At 39.7% G+C, this 19,585-nt stretch overlaps 1 protein-coding gene across 4 annotated transcripts in view; it reads right to left on the bottom strand.

Annotated features, from left to right (window-relative positions):
* Positions 1-19,585, bottom strand: part of SUGCT (succinyl-CoA:glutarate-CoA transferase) — a 701,020-nt gene that overhangs the window by 358,585 nt on the left and 322,850 nt on the right. For all 4 annotated transcript variants that reach the window (XM_084796224.1, XM_084796226.1, XM_084796223.1 and 1 more), the window contains one exon: positions 5,959-6,061. In XM_084796224.1, coding sequence (XP_084652350.1) covers positions 5,959-6,061 — 103 coding nt within the window. The remainder of the gene's footprint in view (positions 1-5,958; positions 6,062-19,585) is intronic.

The following is a 19,585-nucleotide window of genomic DNA, read 5'->3' as shown; positions in this document are numbered from 1 at the left end:
TTGGCTTGTTTATTATGTGTGTATATATGCACACATGCAAGCCATGGCATATGTGAATACATCAGGAGTCACTTCTTTCTGTCCACCTATGTGCCTCATCGCGGGCTATTCAGACACCCAGCACTTGGTTACGATGCTTCTCTGGCACGCAGACCGCAACCTGCTGCTTTCTTCCTTTGTTGTCCTCCTCCTCCATCCTTTCCCCTTAGCAGATACCTATGAGGAAGCCATACATAAGGCAGGACCACGTTCCTGTTTGCGGAATGAGTGATGGGTTGCTGTGGTTTCCTCGGGCCTAAGAGTGCCTTTTAGATTTGCTTAAGGGATCAGTCAGATGCTCTCCAAGGCAGCCCAGCCCAGCGGGACATCTAGGTATAAGTCAGCACGATGGTCAAACAAGCCAACTTCTCTTTAGAATGAATCTATACTTCTTAGGTATGTATATTAAAATTTAGATTGCTATGCAAATAATATTATCCTAACATTTCACTAAGCTTCTTCCTAAATTGTAACACAAAAGTATTACTTTGAGATTATTCCACTAAAAGTACATAGTTGAATGTTACTCTCTCATACTCAATACTGGAAAATAAAATAAAATTCTAAGTTTTGCTATTCACCTAAATTGGAAATGCATCATTTCCTCAGAAGTTGGACACATTGTGCCCAGATCCCATAAATCAAATAACATATAAAATACTTACAAATCAAAAATTAGTAATATATGCAAATCAAAATCACCAGGTAGTAAAACTTGGAACCGTACATTGTGATCTTCCTTATCATGAGGGAAAATACCGCTGACAATGTGATTAACAATGTGATTGTATTTCGTGCCACCCTTTTCTGTTAGGAACTAATTCTAGACACCATTTTACTCAAACCTTCCTCAACAGTTTTCTTATTATAGAAATTACAGTTTACAGATGAGCTCCACGCACTTCCCTAAAGTGTTAGACAATGATATAAGCCTCGCCTACCTGAAGCCCACGTAACTAATGACATAGCATCATTCAAAGATAATATGTAGTATCGGGTCTCGTGTGTGTGTGTGTGTGTGTGTGTGTGTGTGTGTGTGTGTGTGTGTGTATACAAAAGACAGTCACGGATTTTGCGGTTCTTCTGATGCTTACTCTATCATTATCAAAGGCCCTTTTTTCCCCAGATGCTCAAAATTTTGCCAAACTCTGCTAAAATAAAATCGCTTAGAGACTGTGCGCTAGCCCTAGCCCTGAGATTAATAAAACCACTAACTGCACAGACTTTCACAAAGGGAGGGATGAAAACAACAGTTTTCGGTCATCAAGTACTTCAATACTTCACTTTGTTTCTATGATACATTTATCCCATACGAAATATTTACAAAAGGACTTGTAATGGCCTTTTGGGATAAGAAGAATAAGATTCCTGTAGGAAATGTTAAAACTAATTTTGATGGGATGCAAAGTTAGAGACGGCTGTTAAGAGATGGACTGCCGCCACAGGGTGGAGTTTTGTTTTGGTTCCTGTTAGAGCTGCAGGTGTTTGGCACTAGTTAAAACTCAGGGCCAGCTGTGATATTTCAATAATCCTGATGTTTCTCTCACAATATTTCTCAGAAGTGATGCTTCCTGGTGATGTCTTACACCTGACATGTTCAACTTGTGTGGTACAAATGGAAAATTATGGTAAATAACACCCATTTGTGACGCCCTTTGCCCTTCTTCCCAGGCCTGGGTCATAACATTAAGGACAAAGAAAAACATGAATCATTCACAGTTTTGAGCTAAGCAGATGGGTAAGAGATGAAGATAGTTAAGAACCACTACATGCCGTCTGCAGAGCAGTCCGGGGCAGGCTGCGGTGCTCCTTAATACTCAGTGTAAAAAAAAAAATGCTCTCTGTCGTAGGATCCATACATAGTTTTGCAGGCATCTGGATGTTTCTATTAAAAGCCTCAGTTTCTTTTAAGTTTGTTTGAGTAGGAAACCCGCAAACCACAATGTGTCTCGCGGACAGGGTCCCAAGGGCATATTCACAGGACCACGCTGAGGTCATCTAGTAAGCTGTTGAAACGTTTTAAGAATTCTTTTAATGTACTACACAATCTTGGTCTGATTAACAAAAAAGATACCTGAGGAAAGCACTGGGAAAGAGGCTAACTATTAAAATCTATGTGTAGATAATCTATATTATACTCTATAATGCATTGAATGGGATTCCCCTCAGATAATTTGTCACTGTAAGAGGCAAACAACAAAACTTCAAGAGTTTTGAGTCAAAACATCTCAGAAATATTGGTACATTCAAGCAAAACCCCTGGGGTATTTGTGATTAACAGCAGATATTCATAGGGATCATTGGAATCACCCAAAGATCAGATTATTTAATCAAGGGATTAAAAGGTAGACAATATTCTATCTAGCCAAGAAAAAGCGTATCATCTGTTGCCTTTCAGTTGAGATAAAAATTCAAGTTTTCTTGAAAACAAGGGTATGATGAAATCGTTGGGTTAGAAATAATTTTTACCATCAAATAAATTTTCGTTTTCTACCAAGAATTTCCAACCACAGGTGGAATGGAATGAAAGTCGTCTACTTGATGAGTGAGTGGCAGGACAACCTTTCTCTTCTTTGACTGTCCAGCCTCCCTTTCCCACACCATGGTTGGACATACCCCGGTCCACCCCATCAGGAACTTCCTTCCTGTGCCTGGTTCCAGGCCTTGTACTGTGCCCAGAATGGTTTCTAACTCAGCGAGCAGCTGCGCTGGCACAGCACACATGGGGCATGGGGCCACGGAGCCAGCGGCCCGTTCTCACATCTCAATACAAGTAGCCAGTTCCTTGTACCTAGGGCCAAGAAACTCTGCAATTCATCAGAGGAAAAGAATAGGACACTTAAAACAGAAATCATTCTTCAAAAAAATACTTTCTATGGAAAATTAAAAACTAGAGAGGACTGTCATTCAGAAATCATTTAGGACTGGGCATTTTGGAAAGGAGTTTGTGAATATATTTTCATTTTAAAAAAATGGTTGCAAAGTATGATTTTAGTGAATGATCCTCATGATTAGACTGGGTGTGACTCTGTTTATAAGCATAGGTAACTGAGAGGCACTTGTAACAATAAAAAAAAAACTTAAAGGGCACTGTCTCAAATACTTGTCACCATGGGCAACACAACTTGTAGAATAAAGTGTTTATTTGGGGCTGACAGTCTCAGAGGGTGGAGAGCCTGTGAACAGGAAGGCAAGCATGGCTCTGGGGCAGTATCTAAGAGCATGTGTCTCGATCCATACACCTAAGGCGGAGAGACCCAGCTGACAATGGTGTGAGTCTTTTGAAACCTCAAAGCCCACTCCCAGCAGCACACCCGCTCCAATGAGGCTGCACTCCAATCCTTCCCAAGCAGTTCTCCCAACTAGGGAACAAGCTTTGAAACAGATGAGACTGGGCAGGAGCGAGCGGGAAAGGCGTTTGTATTCAAACTACCACAGGCACCATTATAATGAAAGCTGCAGTTGCAGTGAGTTACCATCCAGTCTTCCCTGTACTCCTGCTCTCTGAGACATCTCATCTGATGCTACCAACAGAGAGATAAAATTCCAATTTGACACTGAGAAAAGCTACAGTTCAGAATGTTTACAAAAGTAGCAATCAGTTCTGACACTGGCGCACTATTTTATGCTCAGACCCTGGAAATAACCAAAACAATTCTACTACTTCTAAAGATAAAGTTGGTCAGCCCATTTTCAGAGGCACAAAGGATCCACTTGAAATCTTCGGAAACTTGTACTTCCCACAGCTAATTAAAATTTTCATTTTATGATTGGGAATCTCTATATATTATTTCATACTTGCATACTGTATAACATCATACTCAATTTTGAATTTATTTTTCAGAAATGCAAAGAATACTAAATTTTCACTAAATCCCTACTACTTGGTACCCAGTAAATAGATTAAGGTAACTGAATAAATGAAACGTTCTTTTAAATAGCCATTTATGTTTTGATTTTGAGATAGGGTCTTACTCTTAGCTCAGCTGACCTGGAACTTGCTATGTGGCCCAGGGAGGCCTTGAACTCCTGACATTCTACCTGATTCAAACACCTGAGTGCTAGGCTTACAGGGATGAGCCAACGGGTTGACTGAGCAGGCAATTTTACATATCACATTAATGTGTTTTTCTAATGTATTATATATTTTTTTAACTCTGCTTTCCCACAAACTATAAGATACTTTCAATATTCAAAATTTGGGGGGGGGGAATCTATTCTTCAAATACAAGATGAGGAAGGCAGTCAATCTCTCGGATGGGAAAAACAAGAGCACAACTCTTTTTTGCTTCTAGGGTTCAATTATCAAAAGCAATCAGAGTATAATTAAATATTTGTGATGATAGAATTAGGACAATTAGAAACTACTTTGGGTGGGTAAGACAGCATTTTGTGACATCTCTGAAGGTGATATGATAAGCTGATATCTGACAAATAATATCATTCTTCCTCACTGATAAACAGCCTAATGAATAAAAAAAATGCCATAGACAACCAAAAATACTTTTGTATTCTGAAACAGTCAATTTGCAGTGAAAATTATCAAACTAACTAAATTTCACTTGTCATAACTAAAATGGACTACAAGGAACAACTAGTTATGAGTAAAAAAATGAGAATATGCTCACTCATAAAACCATCAATTGAGCAACTGTACGGCAGTGGGTAGACGTTTTAAAAAACAAAGCCTATAATTAGACAATATTGCAGTGTTAATGTTGCAGAAAGTTACTTGGCTTTGGATATTTCCTTCTGATAAAATATACATGGAACAACAAAAATATTGATGAATAAACTCTTAAGAAATATCTCTGTGGAAATGTGCCTTTAGATTACATAAACTGGAGTCCTACACATTTCACAACTACACCTTATAATGATAGCTGAAGACATAAAGTGAGCAAGCCAGCTTCCAAGAGTCAGCAGGCATAAGCCCCTGGTATTTGGGGTTCATTCCTGATTTCTTACACAACACACACCATGCAGACCCTGAATGTCAAGCCCATACTCTTAACTATTTTAGTTGAGTTTATTCGCTTTTCTCCAGGAAGTACTGTAGTTTATGAACTAAATGCATTCACATTTCCTTTTAAGTGAACATGTTGTGTAAAATAAAGGCGCTGGTGCTAAAGAGATTCATTTTTCAACAAAATTTTCCTCCTTTAAAATGGTATTGTTATTTCTGATAATTCATTTAAACCTTAAAAACTTCTCTATGTAGATAAACAACTAAAGAAAAATATTCTGTAATTTTGTAAATGTTAGACACTGACAAGATACGTGAGTCATAATAAAATCTCCACAGAAAAAGAGTTCCCTTATATTTTGAAGTTATTACATGAACCTGAGTTATAGTAAGTTGCTTATACTTGTTAGAGTAATTGAAGTAATGAAATGCAAAAATTGAGGCACATAAATTTAGAGACTATTATAGAAGAAATTTTCCATGTTATCCGTCTCCTTGCTCAACATTCATCTTACCCATGTTATCTCATGCCTTGTAAATAGCATGATTAAGCAAACACATAAAAGCCTGAATGCTACAGAACTAAGCATGACTTGCTTTGCACACTTTAAGACAGTAATATGATCACAGTGGATAGTAACTGTGAGATTTACCATATTTATTTCTATAAAGAGTGATCTCCGAGTCCTGACCCCTGGCTATATTTCTGTTTTTCACACACACAAAAAAATGCTCCTGACTTTGGTAATTTTACATAGCTTAAATATGCTGGATCTAGCAGGCTTGTAAGTATTGCTGTAGACAGTTGGTTCTAAATTGTAATATTTTTAGACCCATGTACAATTTTAATCAAATAGTAAAATATTGTATCATGTGACTTAGGCTTAAGGACAATGGTTATTGTTTATTTATATAAGCCAATTTTTTTTTAAGTAACCAGAAAAAGTACAGACCTGGGCTTCTGAAAACACATCCTTCATGCTGTTGATCGGACCATATGGGATCCCACTTCCTTCAAAGAGACAAAGCCACCTGGCAGTCACTTCTTCTGCAAACCTATAGGTAGAAAAGCAGGCTGTTTTATAATCTAAAGAAGGTGGAACATGCTCTTATCTGACATTCTTCAAAATAACTAATAGTGAGAACAACATGGTTCTTCAGCACGGTTCACTCTGAGAGTCTAGAGACAGTCCCGCTGTGGCAGGCGACTGGAGTCCTTCCTCCTAGCTCTAGCCCAAACATTCTCTGACAGAGCATCTCTGGTAAGGAGATATTTTGGTGTCATTCATTGAAATATAAGTGCTTTTGAGGATTACACATATGAGCATCATAACTGCAATGTGAGCATGAAATCGTGGCATAAAACATACTTTAGGTTTCAGATACAGTATACCAGGTTAGGGCACTAGATAATCCCTCAAAACTGAAAAAAAAAACTGTTTTAAAAGAAAGTTACTGATGAAGTGGATAGACTTAATAGCCTTAGTCACTGGCCTTAACTACTTGTCAATCTGCACTGTGGGGTAAGAATGGGAAAAGCAGACACGTAAAGACGTCTGCATATGTATTCCGTACACAGCCCCTATGTACAAAGCATCATTTCTTACCATTAAGTGCAATGACTTTCCTTTTCTCTTGAATTTGTAATGGTTACAGTCATTTGCTATCTGTGTGTCCACACACCTATAGTACCAGCACTTGGGGAGTGAGAACAGAAGGTTATGTTAGGCTGCATAACAAGTCTGAGACCAGCCTAGGCTATGTCAAATATACAAATTTCATCACCATAATTTTAACTCTCTATATCTAGTTTGAAATAAGATAAATCACTTCAGAGTATTAAAAATCTTTTTTTTTCATGACAGTGGCAATATTTTGTTTAAAACCTATTGCCTTGGGGCTGGAGAGATAGCTCTTGGGTTAAGAGTGTTTCATGATCTTGTAGAGGACTCACATTGGACAATTCTCAGCCTTCTGTAACTCCAGCTGCAGAAGATCCCCCACTGCCTTACAGCCTCCTGCACTCATGTACATACACACACACACACAAACACACAAACATTTTTATTTCTCCAAATATAATACATATAATGTATGTCATATAATGCATATAATATATATACTTTTAATTATATATAGTTAAAAGTAAAATAAAAATAAAAATAAAAATTATATTGCCTTCACTACTCAATATAGCCACTGAGGAGTCTATCGACACATCAATGGACAAATAAAATGTGAAATATATCCATATAAAACTCATATATGTCTACATATATTTTATAAAACTTACATTTATTTATATATATTAGTGTTATTCCATTATAAAAAGTATATTGTGGTTATTTGCATAAAAATCACTGCTAATGGAGGCTATCATAGTAAGCAAATGAACTATATTCAGATAAAATGGCCTCTCTCTCTCTCTCTCTCTCTCTCTCTCTCTCTCTCTCTCTCTCTCTCTCTCTCACACACACACACACACACACACACACACACATACACACACACACACACTATAAAGAAAGGGAATGTTAATAGTATGAAATAGAAGATATGAAGGCACGTATGATCAAAGAACGCAGGAATGGAAATATTGTGGTGGTCTGAATAGGTATGGGCCCCACAAACACATGTGCTTGAACGCTTGGTCCATGGGGATTGGCACTATTAGGTGTAGCCTTGTTGAGGTAGGTGTGACCCTGTTGGAGGAAAGTTTGTCACTGTGAAGGCAGGCTTTGAGGCCATATATGTTCAGGCTATGCCTAGTGTGGCACACAGTCTCCTTCTGCTGCCTCTGGATCCAGATGTAGAACTCTCAGCTCTGTCTCCAGAACATGTCCACCTGCATGATGCTGTGCTTCCTTCCCTGGTTATAAGGAACTAAACTTCTGAAACTATAAGCTGAACCCAATTAAATATTTCCTATATAAGACTTGTAATTGTCAAGGGGTCTCTTTACAGCAATAAAACCCTAACTAAGACAATATATTAAAATTTTATTAATATATAGTTACTAAATATAGTGATAAATTTTATTATTTATTATATTTTATCTGTATATTATAATTTATAAATTATTATAATTTATTCATCTTATATCCCGATTATTATCCCTTCGCTTATATCTTCCCGTTCCCACTCTCTCCCTCTTCTGCCCTATTCCCCTCCCCTAGACCTCTGACAGAAGGGGACCTCCTCTGCCAACATATGAGCACAGCCTATCAGGTCTCTTCCTGATAGCCTACTTACCCTTTCTCTTTGTGCCTGCCAGGCCCCCTGATCAACGGGAAGTGATCAAATCAGGGGCACCAGAGTTCACGTCAGAGGCAGCCTCTGCCCCCCCCACAACTGTGGAGAATGTGCTGTCCATAGTCTAGATCTGAACAGGGGGTCTAGGTTCATTGCATGCACTGTCTTTGGTTGGTACAACCATTTGTGCAGGCCTCCCTGGGTCCAGATTCACCAGCTTAATGGTGTCCTTGTGGGGCTCCTGAACTCTCTAGGGCCTTCCATTTCCCCATTCTTCCGTACCACTCTCAGTGCTCCACCCCAGAGTCCAGCAGCGTCCCTGAGGGACTTTTCTGGACAGAAGTCTAAGTCAGCTCCTCTCCAGAGAAGCTGGTTTTACCTGTGCACAGATACGAGAAAGCACTCCCTTCTGTCTCCAGAAAGTAACCATAAAATCCCACTTGGGGAAAAGGCGTGACTATCCTGGTTCTATTTGGACACTACAAAGCAACCTCTTAATTAACAAGAGGCCTCAGAGAAAGGCACACAGGAGATATCCTTGGTTCACCTCTTGCATTTTTTACAACGCAGGGTTTTAAAAACTGGGGGTGCCTGAGTGAGGAGAGCCTTTTTGTCCCTTTTCTCTGTATTCTGGGCCTTTTGTCCTCTCCTCCATTTTTTTCTTTTTTCTTTAAAAGGGAGATAAGATATCATGTTTTTATTAATTTATTCAGATTACATCTCTGTTGTTATCCATTTTTATTCTCCTGTTCCTCCCTCCCTCTTTCACCCTATTCCCCTCCCCTAGGTCTGTGACAGAAGGGGAGCCTCCTCCCCCACCATATGGTCACAGCCTATCAAGTCTCATCTTGGTAGCCTTCCTATTCTTTCTCTGGTGCCACCAGGCCTCCCCACCAAGGGGAAGTGGTCAAACATGGGTCACCAGAGTTCATGTCAGAGTCAGTCCCTGCTCTCCACACAACTGTGGATAATGCCCTGTCCATTGGCTAGATCTGAGTAGGGGTTCAAGGTTTACTGCATGTATTGCCCTTGGTTGGTGCAGCAGTTTGAGCAGACCACACCGGGTTCAGATGCGCCCGTAATGATGTTCTTCTTGTAGGTTTCTAGGACCCTCTGGATCCTTCCATTCAGTCATTCTCCCAGCCTTCTCTCACCTAGAGTCTTAACAGAAGGTCCCCATATCTATCCCAATCTCCTGGTAAGTGAAGAATTTCAAGGGACACCCCTGATGGGCTAGTGTTCAATTATAAGTCTGTATATACCATGTGAGTCTTTCTGAGGCTGGGTTAACTCACTCAGGATGATCATCTCTAGTTCTATCCATTTGCCCACAAATTTCAGGATTTCGTTGTTTTTAATAGCTGAGTAGTAGTCCATTGTGTAAATGCACCACAGTTTCTTTATCCATTCTTCAACTGAGGGACATCTAGGTTGTTTCCAGTTTCTGGCTATAACGAATAAGGCTGATATGAACATGGTTGAGCATATGTCCTTGTTGTGTAGTGGAGCATCTTCTAGGTATATTCCAAGGTGTGGAATAGCTGGTCTTGAGGTAGCCCTATTCCCAGTTTTCTGAGAAAGCACAAGATAAATTTCCAAAGTGGTTTTACAAGTTTGCACTCCACCAGCAATGAAGGAGTGTTCCCCTTTCTCCACATCCTCACCAGTATGTGCTGTCACTTGAGTTTCTGATCTTGGCCATTCTGATGGGTATAAGATGTAATCTCAGAGTCATCTCGATTTTCATTTCTCTGATGACTAAAGACATTGAGCATTTCTTTAAGTGTTTCTCGGGCATTTGATATTTCTCTGTTGAGAATTCTGTTTAATTCTGAGCTCCATTTCTTAATTGGGTTATTTGGTTTGGTGGTGTTTAATTTCCTCAGTTCTTTATATATTTTAAATATTGACCATCTGTCATATATAGGGTTGGTGAAGATGTTTTCCCAGTCTATAGGGTGTTGCTTTGTTCTGTTGACAGTGTCTTCTGCCTTACAGAAGCTTCTCAGCCTCATGAGGTCCCATTTATTAACTGTTGACCTGAAGGCCTGGGCTGTTGGAATTCTGTTCAGGAATTTGTCTGCTGTGCCAATGAATCCCAGGCTCTTCCCTACTTTTTCTTCTAACAGTTTCAGTGTCTCTGGTTTTATGTTGAGTTCTTTAATCACTGGGACTTGAGTTTTGTGCATGGTGATAAAATTTTTCTACATGTAGACATCCAGTTAGACCAGCACCATTTGTTGAAGATGCTTTCCTTTTTCCATTGAATAGATTTGGCTTCTTTGTCAAAAATCAACTGTCCATATGTGTGTGGATTTATTTCTGGGTCTTCCATTTGATTTTATTGATCAACGAGCCTATTGCTATGCCAGTACCATGCTGTTTTAGTTACTGTTGCTCTATAGTACAGCTTAAGATCAGGTATGGTGATTCCTCTGGAGGATCTTTTATTTTAGAGGATTGTTCTGGCTATTTTGGTTTTTTTTTTTTATATGAAGTTGAGAACTGATCTTTCAATGTCTTTAAAAAATTGTGTAGGTATTTTGATAGGGATTGCATTGAATCTGTAAATTTTTTTTGGTAAGATGGCCATTTTAACTATGTTAATTCTCCCGATCCACATACAAGGGGGATCTTTCTATCTTCTCATGTCATCTTCAATATCTTTCTTCAGAAATTTGAAGTTTTTTTCAAACAAGTCTTTCACTTGCTTAATTAGAGTTATTCCTAGATATTTTATATTCCTTGTGGCTATTGTGAAGGGTGTAGTTCCCCTAATTTCTTCCTCTGCATGATTTTCATTACTATGCAGGAAGGCTATTGACTTTTTAAAGTTAATTTCGTACCCAGTCATTTTGCTGTAGGTGTTTATCACCTGTAGGAATTCTCTGGTGGAATTCTGGAGGTCACTTATGTACACTAACATATCATCTGCAAATAGGGATAATTTGACTTCCTCCTTTCCCATTTGGATACCCTTGATCTCCTTTTGTTGTCTTATTGCTCTGGCTAGAACTTCAAGAAATATATTGAAGAGATATGGAGAAAGTGGGCAACCTTGTCTGGTCCCCAATTTTAGAGGAATTTCCTTGAGTATCTCTTCATTTAATTTAATGTTGGCTACCGGTTTGTGGTATATAGCCTTTATTATGTTGAGGTATGTGCCTTGTATCCCTGATCTTTCCAAAACTTTTAACATGAATGAGTATTGGATTTTGTCATTTTTTTTTCTGTGTCTAAGGAGATGATCATGTGGTTTTTTCTTTCAGTTTGTTAATATGGTGGATCACATGATGGATTTCCATATATTAAGCCACCCTTGCATGCCTAGAATAATGCCTACCTGGTCATGGTGAATGATATCTTTGATATGTTCTTCTATTTGCTTTGGGAGTATTTGAGTATTTTTGCATCAATATTCATAAGAGAAATTGGTCTGAAATTCTCTTTCTTTGTTGGTTCTTTGTGAGGTTTAGGTATCATCATGACTATGGCCTCAAAGAAAGAATTTGGTTAAGTTCCATTCATTTCTTTTTTTTTCCTTTTTTTTTTATTAATTTATTCTTGTTACATCTCAATGGTTATCCCATCCCTTGTATCCTCCCATTCTTCCCTCCCTCCCATTTTCCCCTTATTCCCCTCCCCTATGACTGTTCCTGAGGGGAATTACCTCCCCCTGTATATGCTCATAGGGTATCAAGTCTCTTCTTGGTAACCTGCTGTCCTTCCTCTGAGTGCCACCAGGTCTCCCCCTCCAGGGGACATGGTCAAAGGTGAGGCACCAGAGTATGTGAGAAAGTCATATCCCACTCTCCACTCTACTGTGGAGAATATTCTGACCATTGGCTAGATCTGGGTAGGGGTTTAAAGTTTTACCGCCTGTATTGTCCTTGGCTGGTGCCTTAGTTAGGGCGGGACTAGTTTGTTGTTTCTCCAGTGTCTTATTTTTGGCCAGGTGCAGTCAGTTACCCTGCACTTCCTCAAGCCCTGAGCTTAATTCCCCTGCTCGAAGAGACTCAAAGCCTGCTTAGAGTGATGCAGAAGCACAGGGCTCACTCCTACAGAGCAGGGTGGGACCCTGGGCTCCATTCTGACCAAGAATACACTGGTACCCACATTCATCCCCATCCCTGATTGATTCTCAGATTTCTGTGTGACAGTTCAGGGAATAAGCCTTTGCCCAGCCAGCTTCACCAGAGCTCAGAGGATAGAGCTTGCTTGGATAGCTTCCCCCACACACCACTAGGGGGCACAATCCAACATGTCACCATGCCTTGCTGGGTCGAGTCTCTCAGAGGACATCTATGGTGGGCTAATATCCACTAATAACTGAGTATTTATCATGCATGTCTTTCTGGGTCGGGGTTACCTCACTCAAGATGATCTTTTTTTAGTTCCAACGATTTGCCTGCAAATTTCAAGATTTCATTGTTTTTAATAACTGAGTAGTATTCCATTGTGTAAATGTACCACAGTTTCTCTACCCATTCTTTGTGGAAGGACATCTAGGTTGTTTTCAGATTCTGGCTATCACGAAAAAGCTGCTATGAACATAGTTGAGCAAGTGTCCTTCTTGTATAATGGAACATCATTCGGGTATATGCCCAGGAGTGGTATGGCTGGGTCAAGACGATCCGCATAGGAAAGGAGGAAGCCAAAGTATTGCTATTAGCAGATGATATGATAGTATACATGAGTGATCCCAAATATTCTACCAAGGAACTCCTACAGCTGATAAACACCTTCAGCAAAGTGGCCAGACACAAGATTAGTTTTAAAAAATCAGTAGCCCTCCTGTATACAAATGACAAATGGGCTGAAAAATAAATTAGGGAAACAGCACACTTCCCACTAGCCACAAATAATATAAACTGTCTTGGTGTAACTCTAACCAAGCAAGTGAAAGACTTGTATGAAAAAAAAGTCAAGTCTCTGAAAAAATAAATTGAAGAAGATAATCAGAAGATGGAAAGATCTCCCACTCTTGTGGATTGAGAAGATCAACATAGTAAAAATGGCCATCTTACTTCAAAAGCAATCTACAGATTCAATACAATCCCTATCAAAATACCTACATAATTCTTTACAGACCTTGAAAGATCAATTCTCAACTTCATGGAAAAGAAAAACCCAGAATAGCTAAAAAAAAAAAAAAATCTTGTACAATAAAAGATCTTCTGGAGCAATCTCCATCCCTGATCTCAGAGTATACTATAGAGCAACAGTTATAAAAATGGCATGGTACTTGCATAGAAATAAAATTTATTTGTAAAAGAAGAAAAACCACACTGTCTTCAATCTTTCTCCTTTCAATACATAAGTAAAATTAAATGAAATGTATTTAAATATCTTCTTCCTCAGGCCCACAACCTGCTTTCACAGGAAAGGCACACTTTCCTGATGTCCTCAAAACTAATAATATAGTTGGCAAGCAAACCTAGGGCCTTTGCTTTCAAGCCAAGGATGGAGAGACAGAAGAATGGAATGTAAAGAAACTAAGAAAGAAAAAGTAACCTGTTGAACACATATAAATATTCTACATCAAAGCAGGAATTCTATCCTATATCCAAAGGCCTGGTGTTAGCCACCTTTCTCCCACTACTCAGCCCCTAGCAGAACAGCTCAATGCATGCCGCTGAGCTCCAGTCTCAGAGGCTTGCTGAGACACGAAGGCCAGCATCTTAGTGCTGCATTTGTGTTTGTGCATGTGGGACCAGAAGAAATTCTCTGCTTCTATTATTTCCAGTCCTCATAACATTCTGATGAGTATTTTAGTTCTCACAGTTGAGAAAACAAGGGGGTAGAGAGCTCAGCTGGGCCACAGTATTGATAGCAAGTCTCAATCCTCTCAACTGGTGGGCCCTAAATGTTTTTCCTTTGTTTGTTTGTTTGCATTTGTTTTTCATTTCTTTGTTTGACATCAATTTTTAGGATGAAATTTAATGATAACCCAAAACTCTAGCGTAGGGTTCCACACTTAAGCCATCAGCAATGGAACTACTGTATGTCCTCAAGGTTGCAAAGGAAAATGGAGGCATCTTGTGTTGAAAAAGTTGCCTGGATCCGGCCAGTCTTGCCTTCTTTCCAGCTGGCTGATAATCAACCCTGGATTGTGGAATGTCAGATCTCTTCAGCAACAAACCTGAACGGATCCATTCACTTCCAAATTGAAGTTTTCATGGGAGCTTTATTGTGGTTCAAATTCAAGCTGGCATTCTAGGCCAGGGCTCACCTCACAACACAGCACTGTCATATCTGGAAGATAATGACAACCACTGGTCCCCAATATTTACTGAGACAAGACTGACTTTTAATCCTAACATCACCCAGATCTGTGTTCCCAAGTCAGCTGTTTACCCTCTCTGCATTCCAAACTGTCCATGTTATAGGAAATGTATAACAGCTGTAAATCACTTACAGTAGGACATGATAAGTAACCAACAAATGGCATTTATTTGGGAACAATACACTTACCATAAAAATAAGTATAACAAAACCTCCCATAATGGACATATCATCACTTGAATGTTAGTGATTTCTACAGTATCCCAATCTATTACTACTTATCTATCAGGTATTTTATGGTCACAAAAGTTTGAATTTCCAGAACGTCTAATATACATTTTTATCTTTATTTTTGGTGTTGTCATTTGTTTGTGCCTTCCTCTATAAAACATCTTTGTACTGAGGCCTCTAAGGATTTAGTGATGACTGGATTCAGGAATCCCACTTGGTCCTCATTATGTTTGGAGCTCCACCATAGGGAAAGATGATGCAGAGAGCCAGAGCAGGAAACAATAAATCAGGCTTTTACCAGGCCAACAACTAGGATACTTAGAAACAATTTAAAGAGGTACCAACAAACACCGCTTGTGGAGAAACTGAAGAGGTTAAAGGTTCTCTTTCATCTCATCTTAAGGGTTGAGTGTAAGGCCAAAGCCTTAGCTCTTAAAGGCGGTGAGAGTGTGCATGCTGACCTTGTGTTGTCATAGTTGGATGAAGCCTGCAGGCCTCTAACCAGAACCTTCTAAGTAATGCTAGTGTGTGGAGCCCATGTTAAATCCATAGCTAGATGAGGCCTGTGCACTTCTGCCCTCAGCCTGCTGGCTTCAGAATTTTTAACAACAGTGTGAAACCAAAAAAATGTTGCCTCTGCACTTACTGCCTGACAGGATTTTTAGGGTACTCAAAGAAAGTTTTCCATTTTTTTCAGAGTTTTCCTAATAAAGTGCAAAGTCCTCTATTAGAGAAGCCACCTAAGTGCATCATCCCTGCTGTACCTGGAAAACTGTTTCCTGGAAAGAGCTGTATACCATCTTGCCTCTTGGACTCTTTCTGTCTTCTCTTCTACATAGATCCCTGAGCCTAAAAGGAAGGGATTTGACAAAGACAAACTGATTTTTCCAAAAATCTCACATTCTCTGTACAGTATCCAATTGTGAACTGTTAGTACTTGGTCTGGTACTATGTATTCTAATGCTAATTACTGGTCCCCAAAATCTGGTTACACCCCAGATAAGCACATTCCCATGTATACCAAGTGATGCTGAGTAACTTCCACTACTCAACTATCCCTGGTTGGTTAATACAGTTGCTGAAACCCTGGGCTGGGCAGAAGAGAGGTAGGTGGGGCTTAGGTTCCTGGGCTTGGGGTCTGAGAGGGATCCTGAGGCTGGGAGAGAAGGGAAAGAAACAGATGTAACAGGATTAGAGTCAGTCTCCATGAGGCAACACGGACCATGATTACATGGCCATGGGAACAGACCGATGGAACAGAAACAGCCCAGACAAGAATGATTAAAGCAAGCAACATGAGATATGTAACTAGGAAATAGCAAAATAGCTTAGAGAGTTGATATCTTCCCAGCTCTTGGGCTTTAAAGGTTATAAAATAAATTACAGTCTCTCTGTGTCAATTATTTGGGAACTAGGCAGGGTAGAAAAGCCTTCAAGGGTCTAATATACATATACATATATAATATATATATATATATTACTGTACGATGCAAGAGATGCAAGAGGAAACTTCTCTGATGAGAGTTGAGTGATACCCTGATCCATAGATATAAGAATATGTCATTAGGAGTCAGATACTTGCATAAAATATACATGGATCTAAGCCAGACAAAAATTCCAGTACAAAGGAGAATTGATGGGCACAAATTCCCACCCCTAGGCAAGACATTATTTGCAGTGATATGTGCTGGAAGAAGGAAAAATCAGTTTTCTTCAGTAGAATGAGCAGTTAGCCAACACAAATCTTATTTCACTCCTCTCCCCATTTTGCTTTGCTTTAGTTTTAGGTCGGATTTGTATTGCTGTTGTTTCTGTTGTTGTTTGAGAGAGAGAAAGGACATGACATTTTGTAAATAGGAGAGAGATTTATATCTGGGATTTCCTGAGGAAGGTGAAATATGATTAAAGAATACTGTATGAAAATATATTCAGGAGAAACAAATGAGTACAGTCTATGACAAATATAAAATTAAGGCCCTCTGTTTTTATTTTAATTTATTGGTGATGGTAGTGGTGGTGGTGGGAGAAGGAGGAGGCGGTCTGAGGAGTCCAAATTTTGTCAAGTTCATTCTTCCGTTTTGCCTTTACATGAGCAGCAGTGTTCACACTTGTGCCATCAGGCTTGTGCTACAAGAACAGAGTTTAGGTTAAGCCTGCAGGACAGGTGCTTTATGTGCTGAGCCACCTCGCCAGCACTATGTAGCTCTTTAAAAAAAAAAAAAGCATAGGACAGAAAATATTTTATCAATATGTGCTAAGTTGTCTGATAATATATTAGAAAAAAGTCAATGAACAAGATGCTATAAAACGTTAATAAATGTCAAAATTAAGTTACATAGGAAAGGCATTCATCCTCCAATTCTCTCCCATTCTGGTCCCTTTCCCCCTACTACCACCTGCCTTAGCACCTGCCCCCTCAGCCTATATCCTTTCCTTTGACAGACCCTAGCCTGATTCCTAGCAAGGACCCTGTAGAAATTATGAGTGGCCCAGACCCAGGTAGGCTAACGTACGTTCTCTCTTCTTTCTCCATTACAGCTCTGCTAGTCTTGTAAACAGCACCATCTAAGTCAGATAATACTCTCATACTTCCCCCATCTTTTGAGACGCACAGTACCCCAGCTCTGCTTCCTACCAAAATCCTTGTAGCAACCGAATGAGGAAGGGCTAGCTGTGCTCTCATTCTTCTCCTCTTCCAATCCAGTTGTCCACATCGCGTACAACTCCTAGTCCTTGCCTGAGTGCCACATCCTGTACCTAGCTCTGATCAAGCAAATTCCCTGAACCATCGCTTACCTATCCTCTCCTCCAGTGTCCAGACATGGCAGAAGTTGCACATTGTATGCACATCTCTGTCTGATAAGTGTTGCTGCCCTTTTTCTTGAGGACCCCGGCTTGGCTCTCATCCTATATGCTGTAACCAGCCCTGCTTGACCATCCCTCCTGACTTAGCCTATCCCTACCACATTAAACATCCAGGTCTAGCCTTGAGGGGTCAACCAGTGCTGAGCTGTGGCCCAGTATGTTTGATGAGCCCTCGCTTACACGTACCCTGTGAGTGTACAGACCCACCTCACGTTACACATCTTCATGAGGTTAAAGACTTATTATCCTCTGGAACAACGTCTGCCCTAGAGTCCCCCAAACTCAGGCCTTGCTGATACAGCCTGAATGCTGTCCTATCCCAAGGAAGTCTAGAAACTCATACAAGACACACTACCAAAAAAAAAAAAAGAAGTCCACCAGTCTATAGCAATGCTCTCCAATGAGAATAACCTAGATCAAGCCTAGGACACAGAAAAATTATAAGAAAAACATAAATTTAATCAAATAATTCCAGGAATTTAAAGACGAAGCAAAGAAATAGTTCAATATACTTAAATGATGAACTTAAAGAGGACAAATGCTAGGAAGACAAAAGCATAGGGCTGAATAAATTCACAAAAACAATGTAGAAATTTAAAATCGAATTCAATGCAGAGAATACTTAACAGAACTCATGCTTAAGATGAAAATAAAAAATGAAAAGCTCAATATCCTAATTTAAAAACTCAGGTGTTGGGAAGACCTACGAGTATAATGAATCAAGCAGAAGATAAAATAGCAGGACTCAGAGACGAAGTAGACATTTTTATACCACAAAAACAATGATTATAAAAAGTTAAAAAGAAACACAGAAAAGGAATGTTCGGCAACTATGGGACATCATAAAGAGACCAATCTTCACATTATAGGCACAGACAAAGGAGAAGGATCAAGTCAGTGGTATGAATCACATTGCTGGAAAGCTCATAGAAAACTTCTCCATACTAAGAAAAGGTACTCATATAGATGCAAGAAGCACACAGAACTCCAAACTAGAAAAAAAACAAACCCATGGCATATCAAAGTTAAAACAGTAAATATGCAGGAAAAAAAAGGAAAGGTATTGAAAGCTACAAGCAACATACAAGGGAAAATCTATCAGAATAACAGATTGCTCACTGCAAATATTAAAGCTTGGAAAGCCTGAAGCAATGTTCTTATGGTTCTGAAAGTACACAAGCACCAACCTGTGATGCCCATTTCCTACCTCCCTGAGGCGCTGGCCAGCTTCCCTGGGCGATCTGTCAGCTTCCTCCCTTCTTTCCCTGATCTCGATGGAACCTCCATTGTGGAGCCCGCGCCACCACGGTACCGAGTCGAGGGCGAGGAACTGCAGATTTAACTCATGCACACATACACATGCACACACACACGCACACACACACAATAACACAGCCGGTCCTTCGTGCTAAGAAAGCAGCTGCCACAGCAGCAGCCACAGCAGTGGTTTATTATCTCTTTTTCCCAGAGTTCCAAAGAGGCTTCTTATAGGAAGCCAAACAGGAATCCTCCTCCCAGGTGAAATCCCTCAAGAGGTGATCGTACACAGGAGGAAATGTCTCAAGGAAGGGAGGGACCGTTCTCAGTGCAGTAGACACGACTAGCCAACCAAGATAAACACAGACTTGGAAGCTGCTAGAAACAGGACATGAAACAGCAAGACAGGCAGGCAGCCCAGTCGGGCTTCGTTCCTACACCAACCTAGATTAGTACCCAGCAAAACTATTTCCTATAGGTGACAGAGAAAGAAAAACTGTGCATGATACAAACAGGCTAAAAGAAATATGCCTATCCAAACGAGCCCCACAGAAGTAATATTTCAGATTGAAGAGAGGAATATGCATAGGCATGAGACTATAGGAAGAAAACAAGAGATAACTACAATTACTAAAATGCAAAATACAACCAGGAACACAACAGCAAATAGAAAGGAAAAACAAAGTTATT

Source organism: Acomys minous (genome assembly GCF_964271855.1).
Source record: "Acomys minous genome assembly, chromosome: 9".
NCBI lineage: Eukaryota > Metazoa > Chordata > Mammalia > Rodentia > Muridae > Acomys > Acomys minous.
Note: the sequence above shows the minus strand (reverse complement) of the source record. Positions and strands in the feature narration are given on the sequence as shown.